Here is a 12,511-nt window from a genome sequence, read left to right on the forward strand (position 1 = left end):
TTTTTAGGGCCCGGGGGCAGTTGCTCGCTGTTGCCCCAGATGGCGACGGTCCAGCCGGTCGGGCTCTCGTCTCCCCTGCAGATCTTTCCCTCCTCCCTCAAGCCGTCTCCTCTCTCCGTCTCTCTAGTAGCTTTCGCAGCAGGCGCCAACGCTGGTGTGAAAAACATATCCTGTCTGCTCTGATGCCATGTTTGTTTTTTATTGCCCCCCCCACACACACACACCTCTCCACCTCCCCGCCCACACACCTGCTTTACATTCTGAGTGTGAAGGACGAGATTAAACACACAGAGAGATACAAATCTGAGTGTGAAATAAATAAATCTGAATGTAAAGGCTGATATCAGGGGTTTTATTGTCTGAACAGCATCATGTTTTAATGATGGCTAACAGACTGACACACACACACACACACACACACACACTCCTCAGTTTCAGCTCTAACCCTCCACTGAACTCTGAGTGCTCCCCCTGGAGGAGGGGCGACTTCAGGCGACTTCAGGCTCTCGAGTCATTTTCTGGTCGTTTCACTGAACCTGCTCTGACAAAAGCCAGAGAGAATAATTGACAGAGAACCAGAGAAGAAGAGGAAGAAGAAGAAGAAGAAACACAGTGTGGGAAATGTATTTTCTATGGCGGCTTGACGGCAGAGCGATGAAGACGAGGCGCTCACGTTTGAACAGGAAGCTTTGATCCTCTTCCTCTGCGTAATTGAAGTTGTCACTCGCTTTGTTACCTGTTCAACCTGAAGCTGTTTCCCAGCGGAGCGCGGAGCCGGCAGGAGTTCACTCCGCAGGCTCGGGACAGAGAGCGGAAAATAAACAAATACAGAGAAAGGGACAAATTACAGGGAAGGGATTTGTGCACACAGAGGACGTGAGAGAAAATGCTGTTTCCCTCCACATCACATCACATCACAGCAGGTTTTTATGAAGAATCAGAATCAGAATACTTTATTGATCCACAGGGGGAAGTGAGGTTGAGTTACAGTTGCTCCTTCAGCAGAGAACAGGGAATACGAAGTAGATTATAAAGCTAAAGGTAGAAATAAAGATAAATATAGACACAAAATATAAAAAATATGTCCTTATACTATAATATGAAGCTTGAAGGTTTTGGGGAGTTTTGGAAAGCACTTGTCAGAGCTTATAGAAGTGGATGTAAATTGACTTTTGGTGACATTTATTGTTTATCAAACAAATGAGTTAATGTCTCGACAAAAGCACAGAAATATCCAGGATCCAGTTTAATTCACGTTAGTCGCACTGACCTTCACTCCTCTCAACAAATCATTTCTTCTTGTGCATTTTGACCTGTGACCCTTTAAACACAGCTGTAATATTTCTTAAAAGTAGCTTTGTGAAATGTGAAGATTTTCTCTTTGGACCTTGATGAAGTGTTTCTGCTGAGCGACAGTTTGCTGACGGAAACTGATTCCTCTGATTTTTGTTGTTTGTTTGTCAGAAACCCATAAAACGAAAACACACTGAGCCGCGCAGATCTCTTCTATTTTTCACAGTTCTACAGTAAGAACGGTGATTTACAGAACCGGGTCGCGTCCTCGTGTCCTCTCAGTGGTTCCTGTGTATCGGATGTTTTTGTAGTTTTCACACGTTTCTGTTTTAAAGGCTCTTAAATACTTTTACACTGTGACTTTGTATTTGATATTTACAGTCTAGTTTTCTACACAGATATTATTATATTTTGATATTTGATATTTTTCTTCCTTTCATTCGTACGCTGCCATCAGACAAACAGCTGGAGGTGGCGCTCTCATGTTATTGGTTTACGTGTCTGCGCGGCGTTTTAAACATGTTTGAACTCGCAGAACGTTGGTGTGTCCCTCGGCCGTTCACCTGGCAGCTCGGCGGGACTCCGAGCTGTCGCTGTCATTAAAAGCTTTTCTCGTTTCTCTCTTTCCTCAGCGTCTGCAAAACGGAGGAGGCGAAGGACGACACGGAGAGCAAGGCTGATGCAGGGGAGGATAGAGACGAGAGCAGCAAGGTGAAGACGAAGGTCTCCAGAGACGCCACATTAGTATTTAAAAAGATCTCTCTCTCTCTCTCTCTCTCTCTCTCTCTCTCTCTCTTTCTCTCTCTCTCTCAACATCCTCATTTACTTCACTACAGTCTCTTGAGATACAAACATTCATTTTGTGTGGTGATGGTTAAAATGTCCTTGGGGACAAAAAGAAAAGATGAGTTTTGGATGATTTCAACAGAAATGTGTGTGTGTGTGTGTGTGTGTGTGTGTGTGTGTGTGTGTGTGTGTGTGTGTGTGTGTGTGTGGCCTCACGATGCCGTAGAAACAATTCTGTAGAGTTAATGATGCATTTTAGTCGATAACAACATTTAATACCGGAGCAGAGAAAGTTAAAATGATGATGTTATTAAGAAAATTCAAAGTGAAAAATCTCACACAGTGTTCGTGGAACTGATTCAGGATCAGTTTCTCCAAGAGATGCGACATACATCTGTGTATCTATGTAACTAATCAATACTGATTAAGTACGTTAGCGCTTTAACTTGTGATTGTAAAAGCTTTTTAGTTGTAGATCAGAGTTTATGATTGTGAACAAAAAAACAAACAAAAGAAAAAAAAAATAAGATTAATTTTTTGTTTTCAGTTTCTCTCATTACATATAAATGAAAATAGAGGAAACACATTTCAGACCTCTGAAGAGTTTTGTCTGTTGTGCTGAATGAGAGTAGAGACACAGTTTATCACATTAAATGCATATATGCTTTATGTATTTCAGTTCATACATTATTATATCTAAAAATATTCCTAATAATATTGTGATACTGATTTTAACATGGTGAAAGAGTGACTGGTTTCTGGTGGGTGTGTGTCAGAGTTAGTTAGTTAGTGATTTTTAGTTATGTGTCTGTTGTGGAAACCTTGAAGAGCAAGTGAAATTTTCTTTTCTGGGAAGAAAGAAGGAAAAAAACTTGTTTGAGGTTGGGGGTAATTTTTCTTGTGAAAAGTTTTAGGAAGGAAAAAGAAATTCACTTGCATTTCAGGTTTTTCATGCAGATAAAAAAAATACAAAACTTAGAAAATAGCTTCAGTATCTGTATATTCAGTGTTGTCGTTTTAATTCTCTTTTCGGACCGTTGTGTGTCTTTAACCGACAGGGAGAGGAAACCTGCTCCAGCACCGACACCTCAGACAAGCCTGACAGCACAGGTCCAGGTGAGACACACACAGTTATCACACGCATGAACCTGTTTTCCATAGACACACATGAACACATGCCAACATGTCCGCCTCTGCAGAACTCCTCCCTGTGAGATCTGCAGGAAGTTTAAACTCATCATGTTTCTGTAATGAGTCCGACATGATGATATAATATCTCTCCGCTGGACGACTTCTCTCCCTCCGTTCAGTCTGAGAGGAGCTTTCCCTCGACGTTTGGAAGTCTTGATTTCAGCCCGGCGCTGCAGAGTTCAGGGGTGGCCAGACGTGTGAAATGAGTTTTGATAGTTTCAATGCTGCTCACAGTCTCAGCAGATACATTTAATGAAGGTCTAATGGTTGAACTGCAGTCTGGAGGGAGAGGCGGGTTCACACATCCACACTCAGGACACAAACGCCCGCTGCTCCCGTGTCAATGGAAGAACTGAACTGAACTTTATTGTGAAAATCGTCTGTGTTCTTTCAGGCTTTTTTATATTCAACACATGCAGGTGGTTGGAGATGGGATATTTATGGAAAGCTGCAGTATGAGTTTGCATTTTCAGTGTTGAGTGAATTAAACTTTAAAACCTGGGGGCCTACAGGTGGAGGAGCTGCACTGATTGATTTGGTTTTGGCAATTTCCAGCTCATGAGTTCTGTGGTTTAAAGTGGGAATTTCACTCATCTGTTCAATGATCAGGATTAAATGAGAATTTAATTTAAATTCTGTTTAATCTAAATTTGAGATGAATTTCCAGACGTCAGAGGCAGGGCGCAGTAATTACGGTCAAATCATCGCTGTGTTGTCTCTCTCCTCAGACTCCCAGATGTCAGGTGACTTGTGCGCTCAAGACAGCACTTTGGTCACCACGACGACGACAGGAACAGGGACGGGTGTGGCGGCGCTGCACGTGGTCCAGGCCAGGCCGCTGTGGCCCACCGGCCCCGCCTTGACGGCGCGTTTACGACGCCTCATCACCGCCTACCAGAGGTTCACGCTACGCCGCGAGCCGCTGCTCAGACACGACTTCCTTCTCCACGACGGCCTCGTCGGCATGGGGATGGGAGGGACTGGCGCCTCTCACGGTCACCACGCCGGCGGGCCGCTGGCGTGGCAGCTGGGTGAAGAGCTGAGGAGGTGTTCGGTGGTCGCCACAGAGCCTGACCCGCTGTTTCTGGAGTGGCAGAGAAGGTAACGACACTGGAGATTCAAAGCTACAGAGATTCACTGATGAATGCACAAATTATATCAAATTTAGAGATGTTTTAAATGGCTGCTGAACTAAAAATCTAAATAGTCAACAACGAGTTGAACAGGATATCATGTCACGGTCACATGTCATGTCACATGGTGCATCCTTAAGTTGAAATTTCAAATTTTCAGACTTGAAAATATAAAGTTTACTTGCATTAATCAAAAGTCCTGAGTTCTGTTGTTCATATTCAAAGCTCCATATTTTCTTCTTCTTCTGTGTTTTATTTGTTTTGATCAATCAGAAGATATAAAAACCGTCTGGGTGTAGTTTTACATCTCCTCTCTCAGGCGGTGAGGGAAGATGATTGGTCAGACTCTGTCGTTAGATTTCCTGAATTTTCAGGCCTGAATGTGACGAATATAGAAACTTTATGGACAAACCTTTGCTACTTTCATTAGAAGAAAGTCCTCGGTTCTGCCTCACGAGCTCGAGGTCGGGCTTTGCCTCCATAGATACGCCTCTCTATGCCGACTACGCAGCAGCTGATTGGACTGATCTTCTAACTTTCTCTCCGATCGATCATTTTGTTTTCTCTCTCTCTGTCTCCTGTGTGGTGTCTCAGGTGGACTCGTCGGGAGCAGGCAGACTTTTACCGCACCGTGTCGTCGTTCGGGGTGGTGTACGACCCCGAGAGGAAAACCTTCGACTGGTCCCAGTTCAGAGCGCTGGCCCGACTGGAGAGGAAGACAGACGAGAGTCTGGAGAGATACTTCAACTCCTTCGTCAACATGTGCAGGACGGCCTGCAAGCTGCCGCCGAGGAAGGAAGAAGGTATCGCTCGCGGTCACACACAGACGTGACGTGTTATCTGATGAAGTGGTTCAAATGTTGCAGGGTTACGGCTTCCTGATTTATGTTATTGGCTGGTTTTACAAGATAAATACGAGTTTGACTGTGAAAACCTATAAAGTCTGACACTGCACCATTTACAAGAGGCTTCTGTCATCGGGTCGTTCCAGGTGCTGACAGAGTCGAGCTGCAGAGAATATTTAGAGTTCAGCGCATGAACCTTTGAGTTCCTCTCCAGACATGTTTTAAACTATGATTAATATTTAGTTAAACGTGGTTTTCTCTCATAAAAATGGTTTGTTAAACACTTTATTTCCATTGGAGGGAATCTTTAAGTTAATCCAAACTCATTAAACAAATCAGAAAATGTATATTTATGAGTTAAAATATAAATCATCTCAAATGTGAAATGAATGTGAACTGGGTTTATTTAATATTAACTGCCTACATGTATTTGTTCACCTCGATGATAAAAGCATCAGTGCAACATGTTTTGAGGAGGATGTACAACACACACACACACACACACACACTTTTTAAGCTGCTTTACATGTGTGGGATGAATCACAGACTCATCACGCGAACACACTTGAACTTATTTACCCCCTCTCTCTCTCATCCCCCTCCTTCATCTCTGCATCTTCCTGCCTCTCACCGGCTCCATGATAATGTTGACTCCTCCCCCCCCCCCTCATTGTTTTCTCCCCCCTCTCGTCTCTTCCAGGTCTGGTGGACCCCAGCGTTCTCGTGGAGCCTCTGACGGAGGAGCGAGCGGCCCGGACTCTGTACCGCATCGAGCTGCTCCGCAAGATCAGAGAGCAGGTGGGCTCTTTGAAGGAACAAAGCTTCATCATTAATGCTGCTTTTCACTGTTGTGACTCAAAAGAATCAGAAAAACTGACTTCAAAGTTCATCTCCAGCCGCGCAGCTGTTTGTGTGGAGGAGGGTGCCGGTTGGTTTCGATGCGGCGATGGATGCTCACATGAACCTTATTCACCTGTCTTGATTTTTTTTTATTTATTATTTTTCTCTGTAGCGTTTGATCGAATCGTGTCAGAAATAGTTTCCTTCACTTCAGCGTCGCAAATCAAAACTCTGGAGAAGACGAACAATCGTTTAAAAAAAAAAAAAAAAAAAAAAGACTCGTAATCAATGCGTAGACGTGTTACACAGTGTAAACAGTCATCAAACAGGAAGTGCTGCTGACTAATGCGGCCTGACTCTCTCCGCCTCAGATTCACCACAATGTGAAACGACTCTGGCAAAGCCCTCAGCTGCCTGCTTCACCCAAAGCATTATGGGAACTGTATTTCTGTATTTCAACACTATCAACATAACAAAGGCGTAAAATGTCCCATCAGCCCCGGTTCTCACATCTGGAACATTGACTCTTTCAAACTGTGGACATACATGCAAAAGAAACCGCAGCTCTCAGACTTGTAGTGATGAACAACATGAGTCGGGAAAGGGAAAGAAAACTGATCAAACAGGAAGTAGCTTCTGTACTGTACTCATGAATGCTGGACGCTGCTGTTTTCCTTCATTCGTGAGTCTGTAGTTAAATACCTGACGACTGTCTCTTCTAAACAAAGACTAGTTTTATCAACATCTTCGCCGTGGGTCTTTGAAATATAAAAAAACAACATGCCAGGGGTATCTGCCTGTGGGATCACGATTATGTTATTTGATCCCATAGACACTCAGCAGTTGAGCCAAGATGGCCGAATGCTGCTGTTTGAAATAACTTGAGACTAAACCAGAGACATTAAAAAGATCATGGGGCTTTTATCAGTTTCTGACTCTGGGAGAAAGAGTAAAATTTCCTAAAAACTGCTGAATCTCTTGAACCAAATCACACACATTTAGGCTCATTTATGTGATCTTTTGATAACTAATGTAATAACTACTAATATTTTCCCCTTCCATTCACTGAGCCTCCCCTGAAACAGTTTGTTTATATCATCAGGAATTATTGTTATATACAGGGAAGTGTTGAAAAAGCCTGATATAATAATTGATCATTCTAGATCATATAGTCTTTACTTTCAGACTTTGGTCGGTGTGATGGTGAAACAGGAAGTAACTGTCAGTATATTTGGTGTTGAAATGTTCTATATATATATTCGGATGGCTAACACTCGTTCCTCTTCTGGTTTCTGTCTCCACCCTCCTGCTCGTTGAATCGCCTCCTTCTCCCAGGTTCTCCGTCACCCGTTACTCTCGGCCCGCCTCCAGCTGTGCCGCCCCTCGCTCTACCTCCCGGTCTGGTGGGAGACCGGCAAACACGACCGCGACCTCCTCATCGGGGCGGCACGCCACGGCTTGAGTCGCACCGACTTCTACATCCTCAACGACCCGCAGCTGACCTTCCTGGAGGCTCACAGGAACTACGTCAGGGGACAGCCCTCTCACATCCATCCTCAGAGCCACCACCACCCTCACCATCCGGGCTTGGCGGCTCATCCTGGGATCTCGTCCTCATCTTCCTCCTCGGCTCACCCGCAGCTGCCTCATCCTCACTGCTGTCTGTACGACTCTGGGCTCGGTCACCACTCCCCTCAGCCTCCTGAGTACCCCCACCAGTCCTCCCACCACCACCAGCACCACCACCAGCATCACACTGTGCCTCCATCAGCTCCCTCGCCTTCTTCCTCCTCTTCCTCCTCCTCTCACCCTCACCTCCATCCTCCGCCGCTGGACGCCCACGATTCGGCCTCACCGAGCCTGGGAATCGTCCCCGGGTCGCGGGGAGATTTCCTCGACTGTCCTCCTTTGGACGAAACGCTGGAGCTGAGTTCCCTGCAGCACGACGCCATGTCCGCAGACGCCCTACACGGAGGGAAGGCATCCAAAGACGCCCTCAACGGCTTCCCCTTCAACTCGGCGGCGGGAGGTCAGAGCATGCTCAACTCGTACGGTGTCGGGGGAACGGACCTGGACTCCAAACTGAGGAGTGACGTGCTCGTTGGTGAGCAGGGCTCGTCAGAGGAGACTGGGCTGATGGCGCCATCAGTGGAGCTGGACCAGTTACAGGTACGCAACGTAAGATTACACCAAATCTTCAAATTTGAGAAGCTGGATCATCCGAGTTTTTTAATAACAGGATCAATTATCAATATTGTTGTCAAATAAATTTTCCTACCTCCTTATTTTGACATGATTATTCCCCGTCACCTCGCTCCCCGCAGGCTCCCTGGGACGGCACGGACCACTCCAGTCCTGCTCACCACATGTTCAACGAGTCCGATCCGATCCTGGGTCCCTCCGCGCTGGAGACCGGCTTCCTGGAGGAGGAGGACGAGGAGGCGCAGGGGGGAGACAGAGGAGCGGAGGAAGGTGGAACCCTGGAGGAGTGCCTGGGCCTCCCGCCCTCGTCCTCTCCCTCCCACCCCTCCGCAGGAGACTCCGTGGAGCCGCTGTCCTCCAGCTACATGCTCTTTAAGGTTGGGTTTTCGCGTCCCACGCCATTGGGGTGACATTAGTAGTAAATGATAAGGATTTCAGAAGCATTTAAAATAAAATTGCCTGTGTAATCACAAGCCCGGAGGTGACAATAATCTGAAGCCATTAGTGTAGTAATGTTTTCTGTGGAGCAGGCAACAGACAAACAGGCTGAAATTATTACCAAATCTATTAATTCAGTTTTAAATTAAAAGGAAAAAGTGAAGTGAAGCATGTTGAGAGTGAAAACATCATTATATCTCCATTATGTGATTGCACGACTGAAAATCACTTTATATTTCTGAGTGAGTGAATCTGTTTCTGACTCTTTGGTTTGATCCAGGACATCGGCGTGAGCGAGGAACCCAGCGCGGATCAAACAGACCTGTCAGCGAGCCCCCCTCCGCCCTACGTGCCCCCTCCTCCCCTCTCTCTGTCTGACATCACCGCCCACGAGCCGCAGGATAGGCTGGGCCACCCCGACGTCACCGAGAGCCTGACCAATCCCGTGGACGAGGGGGAGGAGCGGGAAGTAGGCGCGGGGTTCGAGTTCGACGACAAGGAGGAGGAAGACGTGGAGGACTTGTCGAGGCGGACGGTGGAAAAACGAGGAGGTCCGAGTCTGGAGGGAGAACGGTGCGATTCAGACCGAGGTGTGTTGATTCTGACCCGGTGACACCGAGTTCAACAAACATATTTCACTTTATTTTATCGTCTCATTTTTCTAATAATCTTTAAAAACTTTCCGCTTCACGCCTTGATGTTTTATACTCACAGGTGCAGACCACAGTTTGGGACACATGGCCCAGATCGATGGGTTAGAGCCGGAGCAGGACGAGAGAATGGATCTTCAGGAGAGCTTCCGTCAGGCAGAAGACAAAGCAGACGTGCATCCTTACCTCGGGAAGCTGGAGCAGTGTCCTGAGTCTATAGAGGAACCCGGGGAGGAGGTGGACGGGTTGATTTTGTATCAGGCCGTGGAGGAAGAGACGATGGAAGATTCGATCGAATCGGGAGCCTTGATGGGGAACGCGTCCAGAGAGGACGGTTCGGTGGAGCACACGGATCTCTCAGATCAAGTGGATGAGATCTCAGAGGGGCAGGTGGATCATGTGTCTCTGATGGACGTTCAGGTCGTTCAGTCACGCGATCAAACGGCGGAGAAGGCAGCGAAACAGTCGAACGCCAAAGCCGGCGAGATGGAGCTTGACAGCATTTACTCCGAATGCGTGAAGCCCTCCTCTGCTTCCCTTTCATCCGTTACAATAGAATCCAAGTCTGACGAGGCCACCGGCGGGAAGGCTGGAGTCAAAACTGAAGTCTCCATGGATCAGGACAGCTATGACGGAACAGCTGAGGACTCCTTCGATCAGGACAACAAGGAGCATCTGCTTGAACAAAACGAAATCAAAATCGCCGCCGCTCTGCCTGAAAACAGCGCTGACACAAAACCGCCTGGTCTTAAATTTTCTCCTTCGCCGGACAGTGTTGGTGAAAGGAAACCAGCTCAACTGGAGCTGCCGATCAAGGTCGAGGAGACAAAGATGGAGATCGCTGAGGAGGTGTTACCCATCTACCCTGACAGCTCTGAAGTCAAACACGCTAAGTTCCTCGCTTACACCGTTAAGTCAGAAGACCTGGTGACCAAAGCTGAGCAGTTAGACTATCCCGTGAAACAGGAAGCACTGGAGGCCAAACCTGAAGACCTCAGCCTCCCCATGAAGGCCGAGAGCTTAGACAGTAAACCCGAGGTCCTCCAGTTTGCAGCCTTTGGCGCCGAAATCAAACCTGAAGCCAAACCGCTGTCACTCGGGTTTGCTGCGTATCCGGATGGAGCCAAGCTGAAGAGCGAGACAAAAACAGAAGGTTTAAGGTTGACGGCTTTTCCCGACACGTCTGCCATCAAGCCCGAAGCCAAGCCAGAGGGTCTGGAGTTCGCAGCCTTCCCAGACAGCTCTGAGATCAAACCCGAGGCCAAGCCAGAGGACCTGGAGTTCACAGGTCTGCCCGAGATCAAAGCTGAGACGAAGCAGGAGCTGCTGGAGGCGGACAGCACGGTCCTGACCCCGAAGCTTGAGCAGGCGGACGGGCTGGTGGACACCTCGGAGAGCCAGCTGGTGAAGGGTCAAGTGAAGGAGGAGAGGCCAAGTACACCAGGTAAGAAGACTCAGACTGGGTTTTAAAGGTTAACCATCAAAAAGAAAAGTTTGTCTTTTTTATTTGATTAAATAACCTGAAACAGCAAAGTAAGATCACTGAATTCCTTTTGTAGTAATGTGTTAATGTAGTAACAAGAAACTTCTTAAAAGGCAAATTATCTAATAGCTTAAACCTGTCCTCCTCTTCCTCCTCTTCCTCCTCTTCCTCCTCTTCCTCCTCCTCCTCCACCTCCTCCTCCTCCTCCTCCTCAGTGCCTGTGGTGGAAGGTTACGCGGGCAGCCCCAGGTTTGCGACTCCTGTTTCCATGTGTGAGATTCCCGACAGTCTCCACGACAGCAGGGAGCCGACCATCGCTCAGCTCCTGCAGGAGAAAGCACTTTATTCCTTTTCTGAATGGCCAAAGGTACCGAGTTGTTGTTTTAAGGTCTTTCTAGAATTTGTTTTTTTTTTTGTTTTTTTTTATGACTTGTATTAAAAAGCTGCAGATGTTTAGTACTTAAAAGTTTATCTTCCTCTCCAAGAAACATCAATAAGACTTAGTGCACCACCCGCTAAAGGCAGTTTCCTTTTCCTTATTAAAAACCTTCCTTTTTCTTTATTAGGCTACACATTGTTGATTTCAGTTTGTACTCATTTTCTGCCAAAAATCCCCCATTTTTATTTTAAGATTTTCACGATGCAGCCACAGGTTCTTGTTTTCTGCTCCTGATATCATCCGGCAATAGAAAGAGAGAAAAAAAATTCTTTCTTTAAGTAAAAGAAAAACAAGAAAACATTTTAACTACAGAGGTACTTGCTGTCATCAATATCTTTTTATAAAGAGATTCTTTTTTGTGGCACCTTGTTGCTCTTCTACTCATTTTATTAGACTCAGATTTTTAATTTAAAGGAATGTATACCCATTCATGTCATTAGCTCAGTTCATTTACTGATGAATTGCCCCCCACCTCCACCCTCCTGTAGGACCGGGTGATCATAAACCGCCTGGACAGCATCTGCCACGCCATCCTGAAGGGGAAGTGGCCTTGGCCGAGCGAGCAGCACGACTCTCCCGGCTCCCTGACTGCCAACTCCTGTCTGGCCAACAGCTTAGCCCAGCACCACCACCACCGGGCAGGATTCCTCCCCACCACAGCCTCCAGCTCCGTCCCGGGCCAGGCCAGAGTTCAGCAGACAAGCCCCGGACTGGGGTTCTCCATCCCTCCCCCTCTTACAAGACTACCTAAGGTGAGAACTTACCTGCGACCCTGAGGATCAAATCAAATGAATTCCCTTTGTGGTGCATATCAGTGTATCTCTCATCCGTCTTCATGTATCTCCACTGTCTCATGCCATGGTTCATACAAGTGGTGTCCAGTTTAAACTGCTAATAATGCTAATAGTGCTGATAACTCCTTGATGGCTAATAGACAAGGACTCTGCTAAACGTATCATCACAATCAGCGGAAATAGGTTTTATATATCTCTTATCCGGTATACTGATTAATTAATGTATTTAACTGATATATATTCTTACATACATATTATGTAATTTATCCTTGTAAGGTTTGTGGCTCATTACTAGGGATGTCACGATACCACAGCAAAACAACAGAGGCTGCTGCTCACACACTACACTAACACACACACACACACACACACACACACACACACACACACACACACACACACCTACATATAGTTTGT

At 46.5% G+C, this 12,511-nt stretch overlaps 1 protein-coding gene across 1 annotated transcript in view; it reads left to right on the plus strand.

Annotated features, from left to right (window-relative positions):
• The window catches only part of chd6 (chromodomain helicase DNA binding protein 6), a 93,733-nt gene that overhangs the window by 76,669 nt on the left and 4,553 nt on the right, over positions 1 to 12,511 (plus strand). The window contains exons 31-41 of the mRNA XM_087170104.1: positions 1,926 to 2,004; positions 3,138 to 3,195; positions 3,999 to 4,371; positions 4,998 to 5,206; positions 5,949 to 6,046; positions 7,424 to 8,257; positions 8,413 to 8,667; positions 9,009 to 9,318; positions 9,443 to 10,822; positions 11,077 to 11,228; positions 11,789 to 12,052. Of these exons, the coding sequence (XP_087026230.1) occupies positions 1,926 to 2,004; positions 3,138 to 3,195; positions 3,999 to 4,371; positions 4,998 to 5,206; positions 5,949 to 6,046; positions 7,424 to 8,257; positions 8,413 to 8,667; positions 9,009 to 9,318; positions 9,443 to 10,822; positions 11,077 to 11,228; positions 11,789 to 12,052 (4,012 nt within the window). The remainder of the gene's footprint in view (positions 1 to 1,925; positions 2,005 to 3,137; positions 3,196 to 3,998; positions 4,372 to 4,997; positions 5,207 to 5,948; positions 6,047 to 7,423; positions 8,258 to 8,412; positions 8,668 to 9,008; positions 9,319 to 9,442; positions 10,823 to 11,076; positions 11,229 to 11,788; positions 12,053 to 12,511) is intronic.

This window comes from Seriola lalandi, unplaced genomic scaffold (assembly GCF_002814215.2).
Source record: "Seriola lalandi dorsalis isolate HSWRI2012SDOR001 ecotype SW California unplaced genomic scaffold, Sedor1 jcf7180002054928, whole genome shotgun sequence".
NCBI lineage: Eukaryota > Metazoa > Chordata > Actinopteri > Carangiformes > Carangidae > Seriola > Seriola lalandi.